The sequence below is a fragment of the Lissotriton vulgaris genome, chromosome 1_1 (assembly GCF_964263255.1).
Source record: "Lissotriton vulgaris chromosome 1_1, aLisVul1.2, whole genome shotgun sequence".
Taxonomy (NCBI): Eukaryota; Metazoa; Chordata; class Amphibia; order Caudata; family Salamandridae; genus Lissotriton; species Lissotriton vulgaris.
Genome location: NC_141685.1, coordinates 1,489,431,827 through 1,489,457,554, shown reverse-complemented (window position 1 = coordinate 1,489,457,554; position 25,728 = coordinate 1,489,431,827). Strand labels below are relative to the sequence as shown.

The 25,728-nt window shown below is 45.1% G+C and overlaps 1 protein-coding gene across 3 annotated transcripts in view; it reads right to left on the bottom strand.

Moving 5' to 3' along the window:
• PTPN12 (protein tyrosine phosphatase non-receptor type 12) overlaps nucleotides 1–25,728 on the bottom strand; it is a 592,849-nt gene that overhangs the window by 107,372 nt on the left and 459,749 nt on the right. For all 3 annotated transcript variants that reach the window (XM_086967364.1, XM_086967365.1, XM_086967366.1), the window contains one exon: nucleotides 18,325–19,286. In XM_086967364.1, the coding sequence (XP_086823490.1) occupies nucleotides 18,325–19,286 (962 nt within the window). The remainder of the gene's footprint in view (nucleotides 1–18,324; nucleotides 19,287–25,728) is intronic.

The window sequence follows — 25,728 nt, the reverse complement described above, 5'->3', positions numbered from 1 at the left end:
TAGCAATGACATCTGGAGGGGACAGCCTCAAAGGTTAAGTGTCTTCCCATCTTCTGGGCAATCAGTCTTGCGGTCCTGCTATTTGAGTTTTAAAGTATTTAGACCTCCATGTATCCTGGAACAAGCCCTGTGACTCCAGGTCCAAATATTCCTCAAAAAGCTCTTGTTCCTTTTCCTCCCGAGGTTCTGTGGTCGTTGGGGGCTCTAGTTCTTCCATGTCCATGGTCTGTTCAGTCTGTTTCATCAAAGCTTTCGTCGAAATCCTGAACATGCTGAGAGAGGCATCAAACTCAGTTTTTATTGCAGGATTGCAGTCATTTGGCTTCAAGATGCTTCTTGCCTTCGAGCAAGGGTGTCAACTTTCTTTTCGATGTTAAGGTTTCCGTTGTCAAGGTCTTGCTTAACGTGCTTTTTTGTGTCTCTTGACTTCGGTCATCCTTCGAGGCGGTTACCTTCTCTGTAGCTCTCCAGCCTGCAGTGTCCTTTGAATGGGGCCCATGGGGTTCTTTCGGCTTCTGCTTGCTTTCGTCCGGCAACATTTTCTACACGATGCCACTTTTTGTGTTTCCGAGTCTGATGTTTAAGACTCAAGCCCAGTATTTCAGCGTTGCCCATGACCGTTTCTCCTTTGATTTCCAATGTTTCTTCTTAAAGTCAATGACCCTCATTTTGAGGTTTGAGCTCTCTCCCCTTCGGCTACTTCTGCAATATTGTTTTCCTCCTGCTCGGCTGCCCAATGTCTGTCAGCAACAGTCTTCCTTCTGGCCTTGCATGGTGTAGTTTGCCTGCCCCGGTTTTTCTTTCACCTTTAAAGTCTTTGGTTTAAAGTCTGTACAGGCCTCACAGTAATCGTTTCTGTAGTCCAAAGGGAGGCAAAGGTGACAACTGGTGGTTATCTTTCTGCGTAAACTTGTGGTGACATCTTAGGCACAATTGAAACTTTGTGTTTTTGTTTTCCTTGTCACATGGAGCAGGGGGCCTCCTACCCAGTCATTCTCAGGTCTTTCTTCTATGTATGGACCCATGATGACTTTAATACAATGTTTTCTACGGTGTCCTGTGCTATTATTTAAAAAAACGTTGACTAAATATTCTTCTTTTTGATGCTTGGAGATCATTCAACAATGCTTCCAGACCCAAAGGCAAGAAAAAAGAATCTGAAGATGGCGACCACGTGTCACATTTCGGCCCTACCCTGGACAACTCCCCCCTGCTCTCCATTCTTCATGTGCATGTCCGTCCCTCCTGCTCTCCTTTGTACAGTGTGCTTCCACTGCCTATGCCCACCTGCTCTCTCTGCTCAGCTTGCTGCCCCTGCATCCCTTCCAATGGTCCTTTATTCTCCATCTGTGTGCCCCTTCCCTCTTCAGTCTCCTCTTCGTGGTCAGCTTGCTGCCACTGCCCACGCAGCCCCACCTGTGTGGTCAGCTTGCGACACTGTCCTCCTGCTGTCTGTGTAAGCGCCCAAACCCTCTTCCTCTAGGGACCGTTATGCTGGCTCTATCACCTCCCTCTTGACCTCTCTGGTCTGCTTACTGCCCATAGTGACTTACCATCTGTACCCACTCTTCTCCCATCTGCCCTCCATTCTCAGTCAGCGTGCATCTGCCGCCTCCTTCCTCCCCTCTGTGGTCCATTCGGCTGGCCCTGCCAGCCTGCCCTCCGTGGTCAGCTTGCTTACCACTACTACTGCCCTCTGTTCTCCATTTGCATGCCCCTGGCCATGCCGGCATGACCACCATGGTCAGTATGCTGCCCTGTGCCAGTTCGCCCATACCCTATCTAAAGTTGGTTTCTCTGTTCCCTCCTTTCCTCTGTGGTCTGTTGTACTTCCCCTCCCTATGCCACTAGCTTGTCCTAATTTAAGCTTTCTCTAGCACTAACCATAATTTCTATGGCAAAAAGAACCCACTCACTTTGCTTATTCTTTAAAGGAAATGCTTTAGGTTTTACAGCTTTGTTTCCTTCAAGGCGGCTTCAGGTGTGTCACACTTACGTCATGAATACAAATATTAGCACTTCAGTTATATATTACAGCAATGCGGGAAAATGCAGCTTCAAACTTGGAAGTTACCACGCATCTAGCATTAGACTAACGCACTTCAGTATGGTGGTCCTCATCACCACAATGAAATGCAAAGTCACGCATTTATAGCGTCTCCTCAGCTGTCAAGCTGGAGCACTGGCTGCTGATTAGCACCACTGACAGAAACCTGGCAGTGTGTCCGTGATGCTTGCAGCAGGCTTGGGGGCCAACTCCGTTCACTCTGGGCTGGCTTTAGGGGCTACACTGTAATCACCTGCTGAGCAGCATTCAAATTCACGGCGTCATTTGGCTACTCGAGTGAATCCGTGTCTACATCATTTGCCCTGCCTAAAGGCTACTATTGACACGAACTGCGCACACACACACATATATATATATATACTGGAATTGTTTTTTCTACTCAAGTGTGACCCTTCTATTCTGTCTCCCAGGTATCCAAAGATTTTGGATTAGACGCCTCACTCACTTAATCACGGCATGCTTCATCATCGGCGCCTATCCACACCCTGGGTAGGATGGTACCGACAGGACATACTCAACCGAAAGATGTGATGGGTATTATATAAATCGAAACTGGAAAAGCAAGAATCAAGGTGAAAATTAGAATCTTAAAAATACCTACAGGTATACCCTCTTCTGCAATTCTTTATTCCTGGGTTCCCTGTGATATGGATAAAAGGAGAAATTGTTTTTTTTCGTTGAAAATGATTGTTCAACTAAACCAGTTTATATCTTTGCCAACATGTTTTGGCTCTCGCACAAAGCCCGTCCGGGTCTGGGGCCTTCGTCAGGGCTTGTTTGTGTGTCCCTGCTTACTTTTGCATTTGTTTCATGCAAAAGGTGGGGCCTAAGGCTCTCACCTATCTCGGTCTTCTGTTGCTGGGAATTTCTTGGAGATAAAAGCGGGATGGAAGGGAGAGAATAGAAAAATGCTACTTACCAGTATGCATCTGTTCTTGGCAAGTGGGGCTGCAGATTCACACACTAGTGCATACATCGCCATCTGGTGGTGGGCCCGGATGATTACACTTTGTTGTTGTCCTGGAAGAGTCTTTGTATGGTAGATGACTCCTCTGGAGCATAGTGCGCATGGGCATCGACTCCATCTTCAGATTGTTTTTTCGCCATTAGGTAAAATGATGGAGTTGTGTGAGAACAAAAAAAATGTCCATGTATAGTGTATCTGATTAAGATATTACTGGAACAGATAAAGGTTGCCGGGGAGGTGGGTGGGCGTGTGTGAATCTGCAGCCCTACATGCCAAGAACAGATGCATACTGGTAAGAAGCATTTTCCGTTAGAGGCATATGGGCTGCAGATCACACACTAGAGCATTGATTGCATAGCAGTTCTCTCCCTTAGCGGCGAGTACCAGTATCTGCTGCAGTGGTTTTGAATAGTGTTTAAAGTACAGCCTGACCCACACTAGCTGCTTGTTTTGCTTGCACATCTACACAGTAGTGCTTTGTGAATGTGTGCGGTCGAGACCATGTAGCTGCTTTGCAGATGTCATCTAAAGGAATATTGCCTAGAAATTCTATAGATGCCCCTATGCCCCTAGTTTACGGGTGGAATGAGCCCTAGGGGAAAGGATAGAGTGTCTTTTGGTTTTTGGTAGCAAATTTGAATGCATTTAACAATTCATGTTGCCAATTCCAGTTTTTGAGATGGGATTACCTTAATGAGGAGGAGAAAAGGACACAAAAAGCGTTTTTGTTTTACGAAATGGATTTGTCCTATCAATATAGTTGAGGAGAGCTCTTTTGACATCTAATGTATGGAGAGCTCTTTCCGCAACTGTTTGAGGTTGGGAGAAGAATATTGGCAACTCAATAGACTGATTGAGGTGGAATGGTGAAATTACTTTTGGAAGGAATTTGGGATTTGTCCTCAGAACCACTTTGTGATGGAGTTGCAAGAATGGTTCTTGAATTGTTAATGCCTGGATCTCACTTACTCTTCTGAGTGAAGTAATAGCAATTAAAAAAGCAACTTTCCATGAAAGAAATTAAAAGTCACATTTATTCAAGACACTGACATCCACTCACAGACCCAATCAGATAGCCACTCTCGCATCCAGTAAGACACTTATGTACTAGCCACTTCCAGACCCACTCAGACACATACACACCCACTCACAGACCTACTGAGACACTCATGCACTTACTCACTGTCAAAGGTTACTGGTAACTGATAGGAAATACAATAAAAAAATCTTATAAATTCACTTAAAAAACTAAAGGTTGCAATGATGTTATAATTAGGAAATAACATTATAAAACGCCATATTTTCCCCCAAAAAACAAATGTTACAGGATGTTAAAGTTAAGGAATAGAAAACCCTTGGAAATTCACTGAAAAAAACAAAGGTTACAGGGACATTATAGTTGGGCTTAGATTTCACTTACACAAAACCATAGAAATTCAGCAGTTATAGTTACCCGAGCTAACTATAACTTACGCCACTGCAATGTGCTGCTTATGACCTCACATATTACATAATTCATAACATGGTTAGTCACAACACTGATGCCATCTCAAATGACATCACTGATGCCATCTCAAATGACATCAACCACTGAACCTCTCACATACCCACTCACATCCCTATACACCCACTCACACAGCCGCACAACCACACCACTCGCATCCCCATTCACAGACCCATACAATTACCCACACACCCATTCACACAACCAGTCACTGCCCCAATCAAGCACTCCCACCCACACAACCACTTACATACCCATTCACACATCCATACAAGCACTCACACACCCGCTCACTCACCCATACAGCCATTCAGACACTCACTCTCTAATACAGCCAATCACACACCCACTCAAACAGCCATCAGACACCCACTCACCCATAGAACCATTCACTCACACATAAAGCCACCCAAACAGCCACTAAATCACCTACATATACACCCATAGAGGCACTCACCACCCCAAACACTCACTCAGACACACCGTTACACAGCCACTCACATAACCCATGTTAAAAATCATTCAATAGTACAGAAAGTATACTAATTAAACTTTTGTGGTACCTTAGTGTATATGTTGAACACAAACCTTTAGAAAACATTCAGAATCACTATATGTCAGCAGCGAGGTCATATGTCATCTGTGATGTCACTGACCATGTCATGAGTTATATAATATGTGAGGTCATAAGCAGTGAATTGAGGGGCGTAAGTTATAGTTAGCTCAGATAACTAGAACTGCTGAATTTCTACAGTTTTGTGCGCGTGAAATCTGAGCTTAACCATGACATCCCTGTAACCTGTTTTTTCAGTGAATTTCTAAAGTGAAATGGTATTTCTTAACTATAAAGTCACTGTAACCTTAAGTTTTTGGAATATATATATATATATTTTTTTTTTTCTCGCAACATTTAAAGGAGCAAACGAAGCAACAAAGGCATTATCAAGTGCAAAGATGGGTCACTGTACCTTAATCTGACTGTTTTTTGTGTGTTTCTCCTTGCTAGATGCACTGTATGCGAGGGCTCGTGGTTGAGATGGTGGCGACATACGAACTGGAGGAACTTTCCCTGTCCGCTCTCTACAACAACGTGTCTCAGCCAATGGGAACCCTCGTGTGGCATTTAAATCAGTAGCCCCGCGAAATGGCTCCCCTAGACACACTCAGCAACAACCTGGCACTGAGGAAGGCACACGCCGAAACGCGTCTGCCAGGCGCTGAATCTTGAACATTACGAAGAGTGGCAAATGTGCATCGGTGGCAATACATTTCTGTATATATATATATATATATATATATATATATATATATATATATATATATATATATATATATATATATATATATATATATATATATATATATATATATATATATATATATACACACACACACATACTTTAACTGGAGTCCATTTTCCGAAGACTTATTTGAACTTGTTTAACAAACGTGAGCTTGAGAAGATTTGTATTTAACTCTGTACCAAATGAGGAAATTGTGCTTAGCCTTGTTTTACTTTCCCTCTACGAATATGAACAACACAGTGAAAAGAAACTCCTTTGAGGAGGCATATGATGGGAACAATCTCTGCAACATGAACCAACTGGACATACTGACAACGGAGTAGAGTGCAGAATCTCTCTCAGCTGGCACCTGGGGGTTTTAGGAACTAGAGGAGCAGAGTTGAATAAAACCTAATTAACCCTTCCTTTTTTAAATGCCAAGTACAGATATGTCCCTGGGCAATTTGAGTCTATAAATGATTTGCCATATTCTTCAAACTCCAAATAGATCAGAAAAGGTAAAAAATTGATGAATCACTACAGGAATAGAAGGTAGATTGCCCTCGTGTTTCAAGGAGCTACTCGCAATCAGTGCTTAGATTTTCTATGGTGAATGATTGAAAGAAGAAACAAGATCTCTTGTTGTTTGTTGACTTTAGTATGATTTGTGTACTCCAATCCTGGCTATAAGGTCTTTTAGACCTGAAATCCTTGGTTTGGGTTTCCCCTGCAATTTTTGCCTCCTGTATTTTTACTGTGTGTTGGACTTCATTTTTGCTGGTCTAAATGCTTTGGGCACATTGCCACTGCTGTTCAGCGCCAAAGTGCAAGTGCTCCCTCCGTAAATTGTTGTCATGGATTAGTGGTTCCATAAGTGGCTGATTTGATTTACTACTAAGACTCTAGTACAGTACACTGTGTGCGCCCAGGGCCTGTAAATCAAATGCTGCTAGTGGGCTTTCAGCACTGATTGTGCCACCCACACAAGCAGCCTTGGAAAAGGTTCTCAGATCTGCCATTGCAGTGTCTGTGTGCAGATCAGTACTGGCATGTCGACCTGGATAGTTCACTCACTCACGATCCACTTTCAACCCTTCACCACATATGGCGCCCGTACAGATCACGACCTTTGAGAAAACAGTTCTGCAAGATGTAGAAACACTGTTCAATCAAGAAGTTAGGCAATATAACAACTTGCCTAAGCAAGAACAACGTGCACTGCAACAACTGTCTAATGATGGACGATCGTAATGAAACCAGCAGTCAAGGGTGGTGCTATAGTCATTCTCGATAGTACCACCTACAGAGCTGAGTGCCATCGACAGCTTAGCTACAGGGATGCCTATAGACCTTTAAAAAAAAATGGATCCGACCAAATGATTGACAACTGAGATACAGAAAATGGTGGAGGAAGCAAAGGAGGTGGGGTGGATAACCGAACACGAACCTGACTTTTTGGTTGCATCCCATCCCATCACACCTTACTTTTATGTACTGCCCAAAGTACATAAAGGACTGCTACCACCCCCAAGGGGATCAATTATTTGGGGAAAACGATCCTTATTGGAGCCTTTATCCACTTTTATTGATTTTTTTCCTTCAGCCCTTGGTACTGGAGATGCCGACCTATCTCCAGGACACTAAGCATTTATTGTGTCTACTCTGTGAAATCATGTTTGACCAAGAGCAGGATTATTTGGTCTCTTTCAACTTAGAGGAGTTATATACCTCAATACCACAGGATGAGACCCTTGCCACTATTGAGACACTGTTGGCATCCAGACCACCGGAAAGTATCACACCAGTGCATTTCATAATGATGTGCGCCCGTTTAGCCATGAAAGAGAATTTCTTTAAATTCGAGGATGACCTATTTTTACAAACGTACATCTATGGGCAGTATTTTTGCCCCTAGCCTGGCTAACCTATATGTACATCATTTTGAACAGACTACCATCTTACAAGAGGACAAGCCATATGGAAGGCACATCCGACCTGGAGGCGATACATCGATGATGTGTTTGTCGTATGGAGGGGTACTCCAGATACCATGGATTCCTTTCAGCAGTGGTTGAATACGAAGAACAAGTACCTGAAATTCACGGTAGAATACTCCAATTCCAGTTTACCGTCCCCGGATATCAGTATTTTTCCAGCAGCAGGAGACCTTGGCACGGAACTATACAGGAAACCCACTGCCCGGAATTCGCTATTATCTTTTGATAGCTTTCATCTGAAGGCCTTATGAGAGAACTTGCCCTTCGGCAAATTCTCAGAATAAGGAGGAATTGTTCCACAATGGAGAAGTACCAGGAGCATGCCAGGGTATTGAGCATCCAGCTCAAGGAGAAAAATTACCCCATGCACACCATTCGCAGATCAAGGAAACTAGCTGCAAATAATAACAGGGAAGCTTTGATTGAAGTGGCTGGACCAAAAGAAGAACTAACCAGCTGACCTGTGACAATACCTTTTGCAGCTACTCGAACAAAATCAAGAGTAGCATTCTGAAACACTGGAAGATTCTGAACATCGGTTCCGCATCTTTACCCCTCCATTGTTTACCTTTAAAAGAAGTTCCAATATCAAGGACCAGATTGAAATGAAATGAAATGAAAAAAATATTTGATAAAGCGCACTGCGGCCAAGCGGCTTCCTGGCGCTGGGGACCTGATCAAAGCTCACAGAGGGAACCCAGGGAGACTTAGAGGGGAATGCCTGAGAGAAAAGAAAGGTTTTGAGGGCTTTGCGGAAGTGAGTGTAGATGGGGATAGAACGAATGGAGAGTGGAAGACTATTCCAGAACTGGGGGGCCAGGACTGAGAACCGGGTGCCCCCCGTTCTGGATTTGCGGAATCGGGGGATATGCAGAAGAGAAAGGGAAGAGGAACGAAGAGTGCGGCTGGGGGCATGAGAGGAGATGAGAGAGATGATCAACAGAGGAGCAGAGCGGGAATGAGCCCGAAAGGCTAGACAGGCCAGTTTAAAGAAAGATCTGAAACGGACAGGAAGCCAATGAAGGGACTTGAGAACAGGGGTGATATGAGAGGATTTAGGGAGGGAGAGGATGAGGCGAGCAGCTTGGTTTTGAATGGCCTGGAGTCGGCGGGTTTCGTAGGCGGGTATTCCCACGTACAGGCCATTCCCATAGTCGAGGCGGGAGGTGACAAGGGCCATGACTATGGTTTTGAGTGCGTCGATGGAGAAAAACCGCGAAATTTTCCAGATAAGACGGAGGGAGAGAAAACAAGAAGACACAACAGAACTGATCTGGCTATGCATGGATAAGTCATGGCTGACTTTGATACCAAGGGTACGACAGAGGAAGCGGGCAAAGGGGGGGGGACCAAAAGAAAGGGGCCAGTGTGCGGGAGACCAAGGGTTCGAGGGACCACCAGTGAGGACAAGTTCCGTCTTGTCAGGATTGAGCTTCAGATGGTTAGCGCTCATCCACTCAGAAATAAAAACTAAGGTGGAACAAAACTTAGGGAGGGAATCAAGGGTAGAAGAAAGGTCAAAAACGAGCTGGAGGTCATCTGCGTAATTGTACACAGAGACCCGCAGGTCAAGAAGGGAAGTGATGAGCGGATGGATGTAAAGATTGAAAAGAAGGGGGGAAAGAGGAAACTTGGGGAACGCCGCAAGTCACCGGGCGGGGAGAGGCCGAAAAGCCGGAGAGGTGAACCGCCTGGGACCTGTCCAGAAGGAATGACGCGAGCCAAGAAAAGGCCGCGCCCCGAATGCCCGCTGCGCTGACACGGTCGAGAAGGATGGAGTGGTCAACCGTGTCAAATGCAGCGGACAGATCGAGAAGGACCAGGGCTTGGGGGAGGTTAGAGTCGGCCTTCCCCTTGAGTTCGTCCAAGACTGCAAGGACCACCGCCTCCGTGGAGTAGCCCGGGCGGAAACCCGCCTGATGGGATGCCAAGAGGCCGTTCTCCTCGATGTAAGAAGAGAGGCAGGAGGTGACATGGGCTTCCAGAATCTTGCCAAGATAGGGAAGAAGGGAATTGGGTCGAAAATTAGAGGGGAGAGAAGGATCCAGACCGTTTTTTTTTTAGGATAGGGAGGACTATAGCAGATTTAAAAGAAGGGACGGAACCACGAGCCAGAGAGGAATTGAGAAGAGCAAGAGGGGGGGGCGGGACAGTTGGTGAAGAGAGTTTTAAGAATGGTTGCCGGCGCGCAGTCCGCGGGAGAGCCAGATTTAACTTTGATCAGAAGTTTTAGAAATAAATCAGGGGAGATAGGGGGGAAGAGAGCGAAAGAGGAAGGGGGAGGAGGAAGAAGACAAGCGAGACAGGGCTGAGGCACAGTGGGGATGTTGGCTTTAATCTTCACAATCTTGTCGATGAAGAAATCATTAAGTGAGAAACAGAGGGACTGTGAGGGGACCAGACTAGGGGTGGAGCGATCAGAGGTAGCAAGATTGTGGACCAGGGAAAAGATTTCACGAGATTTATTAGCAGAGAGAGCTACTCTCTCAGTGAAATATGCGGTTTTAGCCACTAGGATCGCTTTTTTATATTCAGTGAGAAGTAGTTTATATTTGGCGCGCAAAGAGGGACAGTAATTCCGTCTCCAGTGGCGTTCCGACCGCCTGAGGTCGAGTTTGAGCTTTTTAAGCTCTGGAGAAAACCATTTGTGCGCATCGTAGGGGCGGACCGCCTTGATCTTTCTAAGCGGGGCAACTAGATCACACGAAGAAGATAGCCATATGCCAATGGCGTTGACCTGGGATTCGAGAGGAAGATCAGTAAGGTCTGGGGCAGAAGAAGCCAAGGAGAGCGAAAGGGAATCAAGGTCGGTCTGATTCCAATTACGGCATAGAATGTTTTTCGGAAGAGGGGGCTTGTCAACCGCGCCCAAGTGAGTAGAGAAATAAATAGTAAAGTGATCAGACCAGACACAGGGGGATATGGAGGGTGGTGAAACAACAGGACGTGAGGACCAGATTTGATCCAGGATGTGACCCTGGGCGTGGGTAGGGACTGTAACATGAGATGTAAAGTTTAAGCACTGGAGGGTGGCAGAAAAATCTTTAGAGGGAAGATCTTCCCTAGGATCGCCCGGCCAAAAGTTAAGTCGCCGAGCAGAAGGACAGAGGAGTTGTTTACCACCAGAGTAGCCAAAAGGTCCTGAAGGGAGGCTACAAAGGAAGGCATAGATTGGGGGGGGACGGTACACCAGGACAACAGTGAGGGGGGAAGAAAGGTTGAGGGAGCGGGCCACCAAGTAGTCCACTTTGGGAATGGGGGGGTGGGTAAGAAGTTGAAATTTGAGGGTAGACCAAATGATCATCGCCACACCACCCCCAACCTTACCGTCCGGACGGTCAGCTCGGAGGTCGTAGTGGGTATCGGGGAGAATGGCTAAAAGATCGGGGAGGGAATCGGCAGTGAACCAAGTTTCGGTCAGAAAAAGGAAGTCTGGGGAATCGGTGATCAAAAGGTTAAAAAGTGCCGTCTGGTGTTTGACTGCAGAGCGGGTGTTGAGCAGATAAGCGGAGGCTACAGTAGGAACAGGGGGGGGATGGGGGACGGGGGGGTCAATAGTGGGAAGGGTGGGGGGGGGGGGTGAGAGACCGGGATCGGGTGGGAAGGGGAAGAGACGAAGATGCCAAGTGTGTCAAGATGACACAGAAGTGAGGGGGAAGGTGAGGGGGCAGCAGAAAGAGCCATGAGTTGAGCTGTAGTATAAGCCAAAAAAGGAGCAGAGTGTGTGGACCCTGGTCCCGGCCGGTCGCAGACGGGCTTAACTTAGGCGCAACTACGGCGCGCCTTCGTCGGGCCCGCTGCGCTCGTCCGCTGCGCAGCCGGGGATGAGTTACCATAATGTAGGGACACATGGGGTAGGAGGATCAGGGGAGCGTGGCAGGGAGGGAGGAGCCAAAGAACTGCAGCACAGAGCCCAGACCCGCCCAAGATGGTGGAGCCGCCCGTCCCACTCCGATAGTCAGGCAAGGAGGGGGCGATCAGAGGAGGCGGTCTGGGTCGCGTGCAGGAGAGGGGGCAGCCAGGGAGGATCAGAGCGCTAAGTCCGGAGCGCTAGCAAAGCAGTGCAGGTAGGCAAATTAAAAATGTCACTAAAAAGAACGTTGCTCTCGGAGAAGCCTCAGGAGGTCTGGAGGTTGAAGCAGGGTAGGCGCGCGAACAGCCGACCGCCTAAAGTACTTTGCCAGGAGGGGGGAGCCAAAGAACTGCAGCGCAGAGCCCAGACCTGCCCAAGATGGTGGAGCCGCCCGTCCCATACAAGGACCAGAGCAAAACAGAGAGGACTGGATCAAACTTCACTATGGGGGTTACCACCGGTAGTGGGACACTATCCATGTGGGTCCTGCGCGGACTGTCCCCAGACGACACATATGACAGATGTGGATATTGGCACCGCTAAACCATGGTCTCTGAAAGGACATACAAACTATAATAGTGAAAGAGTAATCTACCTTATCACCTGTCCGTGCGGTTTGTGCGGTACGTGGGGATGACCACTCGCAAGGCGAAGACGAGAATACTGGAGCAGAAGAGCACCCTCCGGTGCAAGAGAAGGTCAACCAAAATGACCAATCACTACTTGGACTTTAACCACCAAACGGATGAATTGAGATGGACTATCCTTGAGCAACCAGTGATACCCAAACATGTTGTGGACACTCCCAAGTTTCTCTTCCGAAGATAACAACGATGGGTATGTCAAAATAAAAGTGATACCATAGGGCTGAATGAAGACATTCCTTGGCTGTCTTTATAGAATATTCCTATACTCGACCATTTACAGCCTGTTAACTAGTTTATCTGGATAAACTACATACCTTGGTATGTGGCATTTAGTTATGTAGACAATAAAATGTTTCTATCTTGATGCCACATTAGCCCCCTTTTTTATAAACTAGTACTCACTCTACATACATCATGGAATATAGTTCATATGTACACCATTTTTTGACACATCAGTGCCAGTAACATTAACAGCATCAATGGGACATGACACACCACTGAGATCTTCATTTACCTATAGGATACTCACTGATAGAAATATATTACCATGTTGATGAACCATGGGGGGTCATGTGACACCTAGACTATGACAATTACTGGCTAGTACATACAACTATACAGGTACTCTAAGCGCTGTATCAACATAGAGCTTCTTTTGATTGAGAAATGATTAACAATTTTTATCACCAGTCGTTTCACCACCATAACATTTTTCCATCTATTTGGGGCACTGACAAAATTCCTAGCCTGTTTGTTTTAGCATGACGAGTGCTCGAATAAAGTTGCCCCCGATAACATCGCTCGGATAAAGTTGTCATTGAAAGAGACAACCACATTGAGCATGCGCGCACGTAGACGCTACATCCGCGTGGATGCTCAGTAACTATACAGGCATTCATGTAGGACTACCAAGGGACCATGTGGGAGGACAGGCAAGCAAACTCTGGGCTTATTTAAACACTGCTCCCCACCGCCGTCGGTACCTCCGGTTACAACTTCAGTACTATGAAGGAGTACCGACGGAGAGGTGAGTGGGGCGTACTTGGTTGTAGACAATCTTGGGGCCGAAGGAATGGGCATGATTGCGCGTTAAATATTCACGAACACCTGCTGTGTTAGAACAAGTTGAGTTTTTTAGTGCCCGTGTATGTACGCGTGTTTACTCAATAGTGTTGATTGCTAAACAGCTAGCGTTTCTTCAAACTAATAGAGTTGTTGTACGACTGAACACTTATCTTAACGCACTGTAACAAGGGTGTGTTCAACCACCCATGCAAGCATTCTTATCACTTAATGAGTGTCTACCTCTGGGAGGGGTTTACTTTGATATCCCAGCATTTAGTACCTGGTTATGCACTCGCCTCAATTATGCTGGTGATGACAAACAAGCATGTTATATTACAGTTATTTACCATAAAGATCTGTAAGTAACCGGCTGTCTCACTTTAATGTCAACATCATGATACACATGCTTTTAGTTGATAGGGACGAGGATTGATTATCCCTAGTGTCACTAATTTTGTAGAAACTTTTTCCTGCCATTATCTTTTTTAGTACCAATATGCTGAATCACTTATGCTTTGTTTTTATTGCCTTAGACATCACTATTACACTACTGTAAATGACATAGGCTAGCGCATTTACTATACATTATAGTTTTGTGATGCCTCCCTGTTGTTTCAGAGTGGGGCTCCCTTCTCTGAGTTGTGACCAGGTTGAGGTGGGCTTACTTGTCCCACAGAATTGGGTGAGTGTTCTTTTGAGTACCTTGTTGGACTCTGTTGTATGATATGACTTATTAGTCATTTACATAATGTTTGGAACAGAAAGTTTTGATTGATTACTTTCTTCTGTGTCTTATTTTCTTCTAGACTAGTTCCAGTGATACAGTTTGCCTACCTAGGATTACTGGTTTTGTATCAGACACTTTTTCCTTTTTTCACTTTAGCAGCAGCTTTGTTATATGGTCCCGAAGAAAGCAAAACATACTTGTGAGATGGCCAATGGCTGAAACATGTCGACCTTTCTTTTCAATCTAGCAGTCCAATCATACACTGCGTAGCACTGCGTTTTAATCCTGCCAGCCCAGATGAGCTAATAAATTTTCTTTTCATCTGCACTAGGCAGTTTTTAAATTCACTTTTTACTTTTCGCGCTGCACCCTCACTCTACTAGTTTGCTCGCATTTGGGTTTTTAGTATTCCCATCTGCTTAGTGAATAACGAAAACATCCCAGAGCTCCCAACTCTCAAAGGGGTGGTCATAGCAATCAATGGGCCTAGGTTTTCCAACTGTGAGGAGAAAGCCCTAATGATGAAGCATGTCACCTTTGGTTAGTTAGGGCATTCGTCTTAAAAGGGATATCTCCTCAATTAGGTTTTCTTGTTGAGATACAGTTGTACTTCATCTTAACCTTAATTGGTGCAAAGTCCTGATAGATCCAAGAAGTTTATTGTGTGATCTATATATGTATATAGGGGAAACTACTTCTTGCAGGTCTTTAAAAATAGAATCCCTCAGACCTCCTGTTGAAGGTTCTCTGTTATAATATAAGTTCACTCACTTGCCAGGTCCTAACCTTCCCTTTTCTTACATGTGAGTCACCCCCAAGGTAGGCCAAAGATACCCTGTGGGGAGGGAGCAGAGTATGTGAAAGGCAGGACATATCCTGATGTGTGTAGCATGTCCTGATAGTAACATACTTCCAATTTCATTTTTCACTATTGAAAGGCCCTCTGTCCCCTAGGATAGAATGGGGAGTTTTCTTATAATATCTTATAAGTATAACTACCAATGGGAACAAGATAGAAAAGTGGAGTTTGATATGGCTGAACTCCGAACATAAAGATGCATCTTTTAGTAAGGATGATTTTTATATGCTGGGTTTGAAACTAGCACTTTTAGAAAGTGGGTTTTTCTTGCTTAGCCATCCAGTATGCCTCTGCTAGGTTTGTGTACTGACTGTCTGGCTCTGGAGTGACAGGGGCTGGGGATGTGCATTTCGTTCAGATAGCCACTTGGGGGTAGGTGTGTCCTGCATTTCCAGGGTGAGTCAAGGCTGGGTTGAATAGACCTGGCTGCATTTAGAGTTGGGGAGGAGATTTCCTTTTTATCTGAATGGACTGGTCTACCTTCCACAATGCAGTATACACCTTCTGCAGGGCAGCTGCAACAGAGTAGACAGACCTGGTTTTGGCCAAGCAAAGAGCTTCTTGGACACCAGTGGACAAAGAGAAATGGACTATAAAAAGTGGGGCCCAGACCCCAAGACTTTTAGCTTACTTCTGGAATTCAGGTGGAACCTCTGCCAAGGAGGGAAGGTAGGAAAACTGAAGGAGAGGCCCTTTGCTGTGTACTGTCTGGGGTTGGCCTGCATTGACTGTTGCTGCCAAGGAGAGGATAAAGACTGTGCTGCGTCTCCTACTTGAGGAAGATCTCCAAGTGCTTGAAGTAGTGCTTGCCTCCGTTTTGAAGTCTCAGGGATACAAAGACTTCACCATCAGCTCCCCTGAACTTCCTTACTGGGAGTTCTGACCTGTCAAGAGGTGCCTGTTGCTGTATTGGGGGAAACAAAAGGGGATGATGGACGGAGCATTTGAGCAAATCAAACACTCGCCCCCAGTCAACTGATCTGGGTTTAATCCATCACCATTCTTTAGCTCACTCATCCACCCCAGTTCAGACATGGCCATATGCAAATCAGTCCGACCCTGTGCCTCATGGGAACAGTCCAGCCCGAACTGCCAAGCCGTGTCTTCCCTGGACCGGAAACAAGCATCCTGGGACCAGTTTCGGATTCATAATCCTCATCAGCCAGGCTATCTTGAATCCAGTGGCCAAGTGAGCAAGGGACTCACGTCTGAGCATACCCTGCCAACTTAGGGAGAACAAAGCGAAACAAAAGGGGATGATGGACGGAGCGTTTGAGCAAATCAAACACTCACCCCCAGTCAACTGATCTGGGTTTAATCCATCACCATTCTTTAGCTCACTCAGCCACCCCAGTTCAGACATGGCTATATGCAAATCAGTCTGACCCTGTGCCTCATGTGAACAGTCCAGCCCGAACTGCCAAACCATGTCAATTGACTAGGGGTGAGTGTTTGATTTGCTCAAACGCTCCGTCCATCATCCCCTTTTGTATCGCTTTGTTGCTGTATTGGGCCTCTGGGTATTATTCCTGCTGTTGGGAGCTGGAAAAGAAATGCAACTTCAAGCAGCGCAACACATCCGCACCGGTTTCCCACTCATAGCTAAAGAAAGTGAAGCAGAGCCTGCCTGTGGCTCAAGAAATTCTGCACGCCGAATCCTGTGCACCAATCTCCGAAGTCAGAGATGATTGCACAGATTACAACGCAGGCCCTTCAGTGCAGCTGCAAGAACCAATACATCGTGGGACTGCATCTAAAGAGACCAATGCAGCGTCTTGGCCTACGCATCGAGAAACCAACGCATCCCCGAACATCACGCATCGCACCTGGGTGCCACATCTGCAAGAATGACAGGGCTGCAGTAAGAAACCGACACATCACCTCCCCGCACAGTAAGAAACAGACGAGTCACCTCTCCAGAGTGGCAGTAAGGCACCAACACATCACCTCACCTGAAGTAAGGGCCCAACGTATCACCTTCCGTGGGCGTAAGGAACTGATGCATTACCTTCCATGCAGCAGTTTTTGTTTGTGACTGCCACACATCCAAGTTACTTTGTGTGGGACGTATCACAACTATAATTTGCTATGGACAAAACTGTTTCAATCTTTTAAAAGTAATATTTTGATTACGTTTTTGTGGATGTTTGTCATTTTGGTCTTCTTTGCTTTAGATAAAGAGTACTTATTTTACTAAACTGGTGTGATGTCCATTTGTACTGTTTTCATTGTATTAAAGTGTGTACACAAATGCTTTACAAACTGCCTCTGAGATAAGGTTGGCTAATGCCAAGAGACGTAGAGGGTGAGCAGGGGTTATTTTAGAAGTGTATCCCCCCTTACCCCGACTAGGAAGAAGGGTTCCTACTGGACAAAGGTGCAAAACATTGCCAACTAGAGACCACCATTTCTAACAAGGTCCAGTTCTGGTTTTCTTTTTTCTGTTTTCTCTCACACTATATGAAATCACTTCCCTGTGCATACCACAAAATTGCTCCCTTGCCAAGCTACAAATAACCCATCTACACACACACACACACGTGTATAGACACACATGCGTAAACAAATAAAACCACATTTGCATGATGTAAAATGGCCTCATGCAGAGGAAAGGGTGTTACTTGAGTGATGAAACTGCCACTTAAGCCAGAAAAATGGTCACCAGGAACCATGAAATAGCCACATTAGCTACTTTCTCACATGCACCATTCAAAAATACATTGTACTGGTACTGTGTAGAATGGGCATACCATCTACAAATTAGGAAGGCATCGACATAATTAATGCAGCAAAACTCTTTCCAAACTGCCGCCCCACTAGCAAGCTCAAACTATGAATGGGGACACAAGGTGAATTCCATTTCCTTCTATAATCGGAGTGCAAGAATCTGTTAAAACAAAAATAGCAGAGTAGAGGACAAACTAAATAAGGGAGCTACTCTGGTTTGAAAGACTTACATTTCAAATACCTTACAGAACCTATAATCAATCAGTCAGAAAATATTTTAAGTTGAGTTGAAAATAGACTAATCATCGAAATATGGATCAAGCAGTATTTCTATATACTTTAAAATAATTCTAGCTTGGTTTCCTTAAACAAGCATAACGTGTGTAAAAAAAAGCTAATTGCAACGGGAAATTAAAATATGTTAGATGAAACTAAAGAAACATATGAAGCTATCCAAATGAATTAAGCTGGACAAATATGGATTCATGAAAAAAAAAGTACTAGAAAAACTGCAGATGAACATACAGAAGTTTGATACTTTGAGTGCACTCTACAATATCTCATCTCCCTGTTTGAGTCGAATTCTATATGTTTCAAACGACAGAAAAATGACCAGAAATCAATTACCTTTTTCAGTAGGTGATTTGGTGCCTGGCAAATCTTGTCCAGCAATAGACAATGGTAATACTTTTCTGGCAAAAGGGAATTCAGTGGAAATTGCAGCAGAAACATGGACACTTGCAGTTGATACATTTGTCAAACCTTTGGTCATAGCCCCATCAGAGTGTCTCTCATCCGTGTCAGAGTCATCAGAGTGCAGAGGGTTAGTAAATGACAATGGTGTCGCAGTTGCCAATGCAGTGTCCAGATCGACAAGATCAAAGGGAGAAAGCACAGCTGAGGAGGTTGTCTCTAGTGCTACAGACCTTGCTTGAATGTCTGAACACAATTCATCCACAGACATATCAACAGTTGACGTCATATCATGAGACAGTGGCTTGTTTTCAGGGCTTGGTACTGACCACACAGCTTGTCCTGTCTCCTTAAGGGGGAGGTGGCCTGGTCTTGGTGGAGCCTCAGAACTCAGGCAGGACACATCTGAAAGTAAGGCTTTGTCTGTCTGTGGCTCAATGCAAGAGTTTTGAGAAACCTGCTCAGAAGAATCCACAGAACCCTGATCCGGGGTTTTAGAAGATTTGTCTACTAGGCAAGAAGAAAGTGATTTAGCTTTTACTGCATTTCCTCTATTCAAGAGTGTATTGCCATCAAAGCTCTTGGGTCCTTCTTGTAGGGGCACCTTTTTTATCTCAATACTCAATTTGCGCTCCAGCTTCTTATCTGTACGCTCAACTGCAGGTTCCACTTTCCCTGAATATTCCTCAGTTTTGATGTAGTGTTCATTGTGGTCCTTTGTGTGTTCTGATGAAAGCGTGTGCAAAACTGGCTTTGGGTGATATCGATCATTGTCCTGCCAAACATTAGTAACTGTTGGATAAGCAGACGGAGGTGAGGGTGTCAAGATGGGCGGCACTGGATGGGGTTCTGGAGGTTGCAAGATTTCTTCTTTGACATCTTCATCCACGAGGCAACTGCAAGAATTGAACATACATGTAACCACCAGTGTTTGCCATTTTTACTATGTAACAAATCTGTACCAACATAAATGGCCAAAACAGATACAAGCATGATGTTCACATTATGGTCACTGCTGTCAATAAAAATAGCAAAAATATTTCTTTACATTGTATAGTGTTTATAAGAAATGTTCAATATCAGAAACACAGGACATACAAAGCAAAAACACGTTCTCTTCATCTTAAGTGGTTTTGTGCTTAAAAGTATTATGTGGGTCATTGTTAGAATTGTGTTCTCAGAACACACAAATATGCAAGAGCTATTGGCTGCTGTTCATCATGGCAAAATGTTAGTGGCATAGAGAAGAGTGGCGTAGAGTGGAATGGCAAAGAGTGGGGACAAGTGTCGTAGAGTGGAATGGCGAGGAGTGTCGTAGAGCGGAATGGCGAAGAGTGTCGTAGAGCGGAATGGCGAAGAGTGGCATAGGGCGGAATGGCGAAGAGTGGCATAGGGCGGAATGGCGAAGAGTGGCATAGGGCGGAATGGCGAAGAGTGGCATAGGGTGGAATGGCAAAGAGTGGCATAGGGTGGAATGGCAAAGAGTTGCATAGGGTGGAATGGCAAAGAGTTGCATAGGGTGGAATGGCAAAGAGTTGCATAGGGTGGAATGGCAAAGAGTGGCATAGGGTGGAATGGCAAAGAGTGGCATAGGGTGGAATGGCAAAGAGTGGCATAGGGTGGAATGGCAAAGAGTGGCATAGGGTGGAATGGCAAAGAGTGGCATAGGGTGGAATGGCAAAGAGTGGCATAGGGTGGAATGGCGAAGAGTGGCATAGGGTGGAATGGCGAAGAGTGGCATAGGATGGAATGGCGAAGATTGGCATAGGGTGGAATGGCGAAGAGAGGCATAGGGTAGAATGGCGAAAAGTGGCATAGAGTAGAATGGCGAGATAAGTACAACATTTAAAGGCATGTATAAATAAAGTGAGTTTGTGGAAGAATGCACAGTTTTAGCAATGGGGGAGACAAACTGAACCTGGAGAGCCTAAAGCAAATAAAGCCAGAAAGTGTGAGGAACAAACTACAAAGCCAATGGCAATCAACAAGCAGAATTCGTTCCTAGCTCAACTTTCTATAAGTTGGCAAAATGTATTGAGGTAGACTGCGACCTAATACCAAAGGACTGTTAAAACCAAAGTTTAAAAAAAACACCAAAAGTGCACAAGTTGGCACTGAGTAACATTTCAATTGGTGTGAAACTATTAATGTATTAAAACATTAGCTACTTTAATTCTAAATGTTAAATCACAAAACATCACAATTACACCTTCAAGAGGAGGACAGTAGGATAAACTGGATAAAGTCAAACAAAAGCTCCAATATATAATACGCAAGAGGAAGCAGTTAAAATGTTATAAACAAAAACGTAGCACATTTTAAGGGTCTTGCCTATCCCATTCCGCAAGGAATGGATAGTCGAGAATTATAGGAGGCAAAAAAGTTATCAAACCATCGGGCGGAATTCAAACAGTTCGCGTGAACACAAACACGCGCATTTCCCCACATCAAAGCCATCAGCCTCCCTCCCACAGGCTTCCCCAGCGTGCGCAGTGCGCGCTGGCCTCAATTCTCCTCCCCCTAATTACTTTCACAGCCACTTCAAAGGGATCCTTTCCCAGCCGCTTTTTTTTTCTTTCGGCGATGTTCTTGTTTTCGCTCACTCCCCTGCCCGACTTGTTGCCTCTTGCCCGGCTTCACTTCACTTTCTTACTGTTTTACAGTTTCATAATGCGTCTGCTCACCTGAGCATGTTTGGGCCTGCAAGGGCCTGAGCTGATGCGTCCCTGTTCTGTGTCACGTAGTGTCGGTGAGAGCACAGGGTGTAGATCGCAGGGGTCTTTTTCCGCACCGGGCCAGGCCGATCCACAGCTGCTGCTGCCACTGCCTGGCGCTGCTCCTTCGCAGCTTGATTCACTGGATCCGATCGGTAGGATTCGTGTAGGGTACAGGCAGGGTACAAGCACACTAGAGCTGGTGCCGCGTTGCCGGTTCAGACTGCCTGTACTAACTTCAAACCAGTCCCGGTACGGTCACTGTGTGAAGATACTGTTGTTCAGCTGCAGTCACCACTGCGGAGCCCAGAGCAGAGAGCGCCGATCACTTGGCCCTCGCTCCCCCTGTCTGTTGCGGTTTAATGCTTCCGCCAAGCGCAACTTGCCGCCTCTCTTGATCGCCCGATCAGGCAGGGGATAGCACAAAAAGAAGAAAGCTGCTTCGGGCACAGACCTGACACAGCATGGACCCGATGCGACCCTCCGCAGCGAAGCCTCGCACTGAGCACGCAAAACGTAAAGCACTCTTTCAGTGGCACTCACCGATACGATAATGGATGTTCCTTCGTGTTAGCCGTGAAGATCCAGAGCACAGAGCATACAGATTGTAAGGCAACCCACCGGCAACTCACTGATGGCACACACCAGTGCACCAGCAGATACGGATGTGGATGCGGATGTTCCTCAGTGTTTACCACTAAGATCCAGACCACAGGAGTGGAGAAAACAGGTAAGTGAGCCCACGTTGGCTGAGAAGGTTTGTGGAAGGTTTGTTAAATCTTGTTGTTATACCATTATGCTTGTCAAAAATAGCGGTGTATTACGATAACATGGCCGTCACTACCCGGTGCTCCGTTCATAGTCTGTCCCGGTCAGCGTTTGTCGGCAATACCATTCCCTCAGGCAAGGAGCTCACGACTGAGCTCTTCAGTCAGCCGCCATCTTCCCCTGTTGCTTCCGTTACGGTATGAACATCTCTTGCAGGGTAAATGCAGTCCAGGTCAAAACTCCTTAATAAACAATTAAATTACTAAATACTCCAATGGTGTGTGAGGTTTGACAGCATCACTCTCCCCTGGTGTTTGGTGAAAGGGTTTGATATGTACAAATATCCCTTTTCTTCGGTCGTCTGCTCTTAGAATGCTCAGCATCAAGGGGTGTAAAGCGCAGACTATGTTTACTGAGCATGATAACAAGGGGCCCGATTGAATCTCTGGCTGAAATAATTTGAGAAAGAGGCGTGCCTGTAAGCCCCAGATAAACAGTTTCTTTCCTTGGGACTGATAACCACCACCAAAGGCTTTCAGCAAGACTTGGGGGCAGCAGGGCGTCCTTGGCAAAGTATTTAAAACTGCACTTTGGTTGAAACACTTTCCATTTCGTGTCGCAAGCACGCATTCCCAAATCACACTGCATGACCCAGTGTGCAGGAATTGTATAGCTATCTATTCAATCCCTGGTGGTATTTCTTTCCTCTTTTTTTTCTTCTTCAAGAATAGTACTTGACATTTAGGTTGAAAGCTTCAATCGAGTGTTGTGCACATGAAAGTGACGATGTAGAAAGAAACCAGGCTGGCAGGCTCCACAGTCTGCAGAGATCTTATCATGCACTATAAAAGTCTCCACAGGAAATGAGCGCCCAACACAAGCGCGCAACACCGATTGGGCTCACGGGGCTTCAGCCCCCCGTGGCGTGTGTCAGCCCGGCAGGAGACAGCTTTGCGGGCTGGCGACATCTAATCGCAGCCGCACCCGAGTACTTAACAGGTCTTTAAAAGACCATTTACTTGTAAATGAGGCTTTTGTTGTGTGTTCACCCCTTCCTACAGCCACTCTGTCCGTGCTGGAAGAATTAGCCCCCTCCGAAATATTTTCCAGCCCCCCTCGAAATTTGGCTCAAGTTGCCCACCTGGCCCCTAAACACTATGAATTCTCCAAAATGACCACATATTAACCAGTGACACCAATACTTTAATGGATGCTTTCCACTTTGAATTCTCCCAGCCCTGCCCATTAGACAAACATTTTTATTTCAAACTGATTTGCCCAACATGACCTGCCAATGATAAGAATGTATTCTTGACCAGTGCTTGGGTTCATTTTTTGAGGTATGGAGCTAAAACACACAAATCAAGTCGGGCACGAATGCAATTTCAAAGTGTTAGTCTATTAAAGTCAGATCGTTTGCCTTCAACAATGCTTGTTATGAGTGTCACTTGGCCTTGTGACAGTTTGCGGTTCATGAATGGTAGAGAACAGTTGTGTTAAGAGATATAGTGTTTGTATTAAATAATATATTAGGTACAACTACTGATTGCAAATTATGCAACCCTCCTTATGTGTGGTCTGTGTGCAGGCACAAACGTATAGCATATTTAGTTTTAAAAGCCACAATATGTTTTGCATTTTACAGTGGTAGTGACCTGCGCTTTAAGCATGCCACTGACACTGTCCCAGACCATCCGGTATATCCAACGCAGTAACATGGATTTTATTATTTTGTATAAAAAGGCACCACAGTTCTCACCTTTTATAGTGGCAGTGAGTTGCATGTCATGCAGGGTTTGCCGTTCTAATAATACCCCTGTCTTCCAGTCTTTCCAACACATAATCCCAGTCCACGTAAATCAAGTACTCAAAACTACACATAATTACCATCCACATAATTCCACTGCACACCATGCCACATAATTACATCACACACATCCAATCTACATCACACAATTCCACAACAAACAACTCCAATCCAACCTAGATAAATCCACTCCCCACCACATACATCCACTCTACTCCATAACACATGGGTAAAAGACACTTTCATTTACAACGCCAATAGCTCTAACTCTCGCAAAAGCAAGACCTATTGGCATTGTACAAAATAAATTCAGCTACTCAACATGGCATATAATTCCACGCCATATAATACTACTCCACACCATGCCACATAACACCACTACAACCCATTCCACATAATTCCACACAATACCAACAATTCAATGCTACACAATTCTACACCATACTACACAATTACATTCCACATAATAACATTCATTTCAGCATAATCAAACTCCACATAATTACAACCTACTCATAAATGCACCCCACATAAATGCACTCTATGCCACATTCCAACAATCCACATAAATGCTCTCCATACCATGACACACACTTCTAATAAGCATGCTTTCACTCAACCCCACAGATTACCAGACCACACAATTAAACTCCAAACATGTCCAATACACACCACATAATTCCACACCAAACAACATTTTTCAAAAACACAATACAATTCCACAACACACCATATACCCATAATCCACACCACAAATTTCCACATCATGCCACAAAATGTAAAAGCACACCACATAGATCAACTCTACAAGCTGTATCTCCACAATAACATTCCACATACTAAACTCTATAACACACAATTTGACTCTACATAAATCCAGTACACTTAATACCATTTAATTACTATACACCAAATTGCCACAGCACACCATGCCACATATTTCAACTACACAATGCGACAATTCCAAGACACACAATTGCACAACAAAAATTCCAATACACCCTATCTATCACCACTCAATTCCACCAAGCCTGTCATCTCTCTACTACACAACCACTGCCCCTCTCACTGCCACTACCCCCTCTCATTTTATAATCCCACTCCCCCTCTCAACCCTCCCTCTCACTCCCTCTCTTCTCTCTATACTGCCTGCTCACACAGGCCACCTTCTTGTACCTCCTAGCTCTGTGTACTGCCCACTCTCTCCATCTTTCTCTATCTCTTTCTCGATCTCTCTCCCAGTGTCTCACCCCTCTCTCTCGCTCTCTCACACACTGTTCGTCTCTCTCATGTGGTTAACTTCAGGTGTTCGAGCACAATTTTTTTCCTGTGCCTTTCCAAGCTTTACATTCCTCAAACCCATGTTCTCCTCCTCTTCTTGGGGTGTCTTCTGAGTTCACAGGCGCTCTCTCTTTATGTGTTTGTGGCCTGCTCTCCCTTATTTTCTCTCACACTCCTTCTACTCCTTGGTATGGAGTCTGTTCACCACTTTGTGCACAAACTACCTATCCCTCTCTATCTTCCTTTCTGTTCTGTGCAATTCCCACACCTATCTATTCACCATACCACATAATTCCACTATACAAATACACTACACACCACTCAATTCCACCCCACACAATTCCAATCAAACCCACATAATTCCACTCCACACCACATATATACACTCCACTCCAAAACAAAACACATGGGTAAAATACATTGTCATTTACAACACCAATAGCTCTAACATGCCTAAAGGTACACTGTGCTATTAAAGAGCATGGCTGTTTGCTACTCGGAGTAAATGGAGACCATTATCTCTCTAACATGGCCAGCTTCACAAATAGAAAGTGGATCTTAATTGACAAAAAGGCCACAAGGTTTACCATTGGATACCTCCGCTCTGGCCAATCTCCATGAAACCGGTTATGCCTTTATTATGAAGGCAAAAGTAAAGAGTTTCAAGTCGCTGGTGCACTGAAAGAGGATCCTTGGTGAATATGGACCACCACTATGCCATCAAATCTGCACAACCTGTAAAAGTGACAATTTTAGAGGACCTTTACT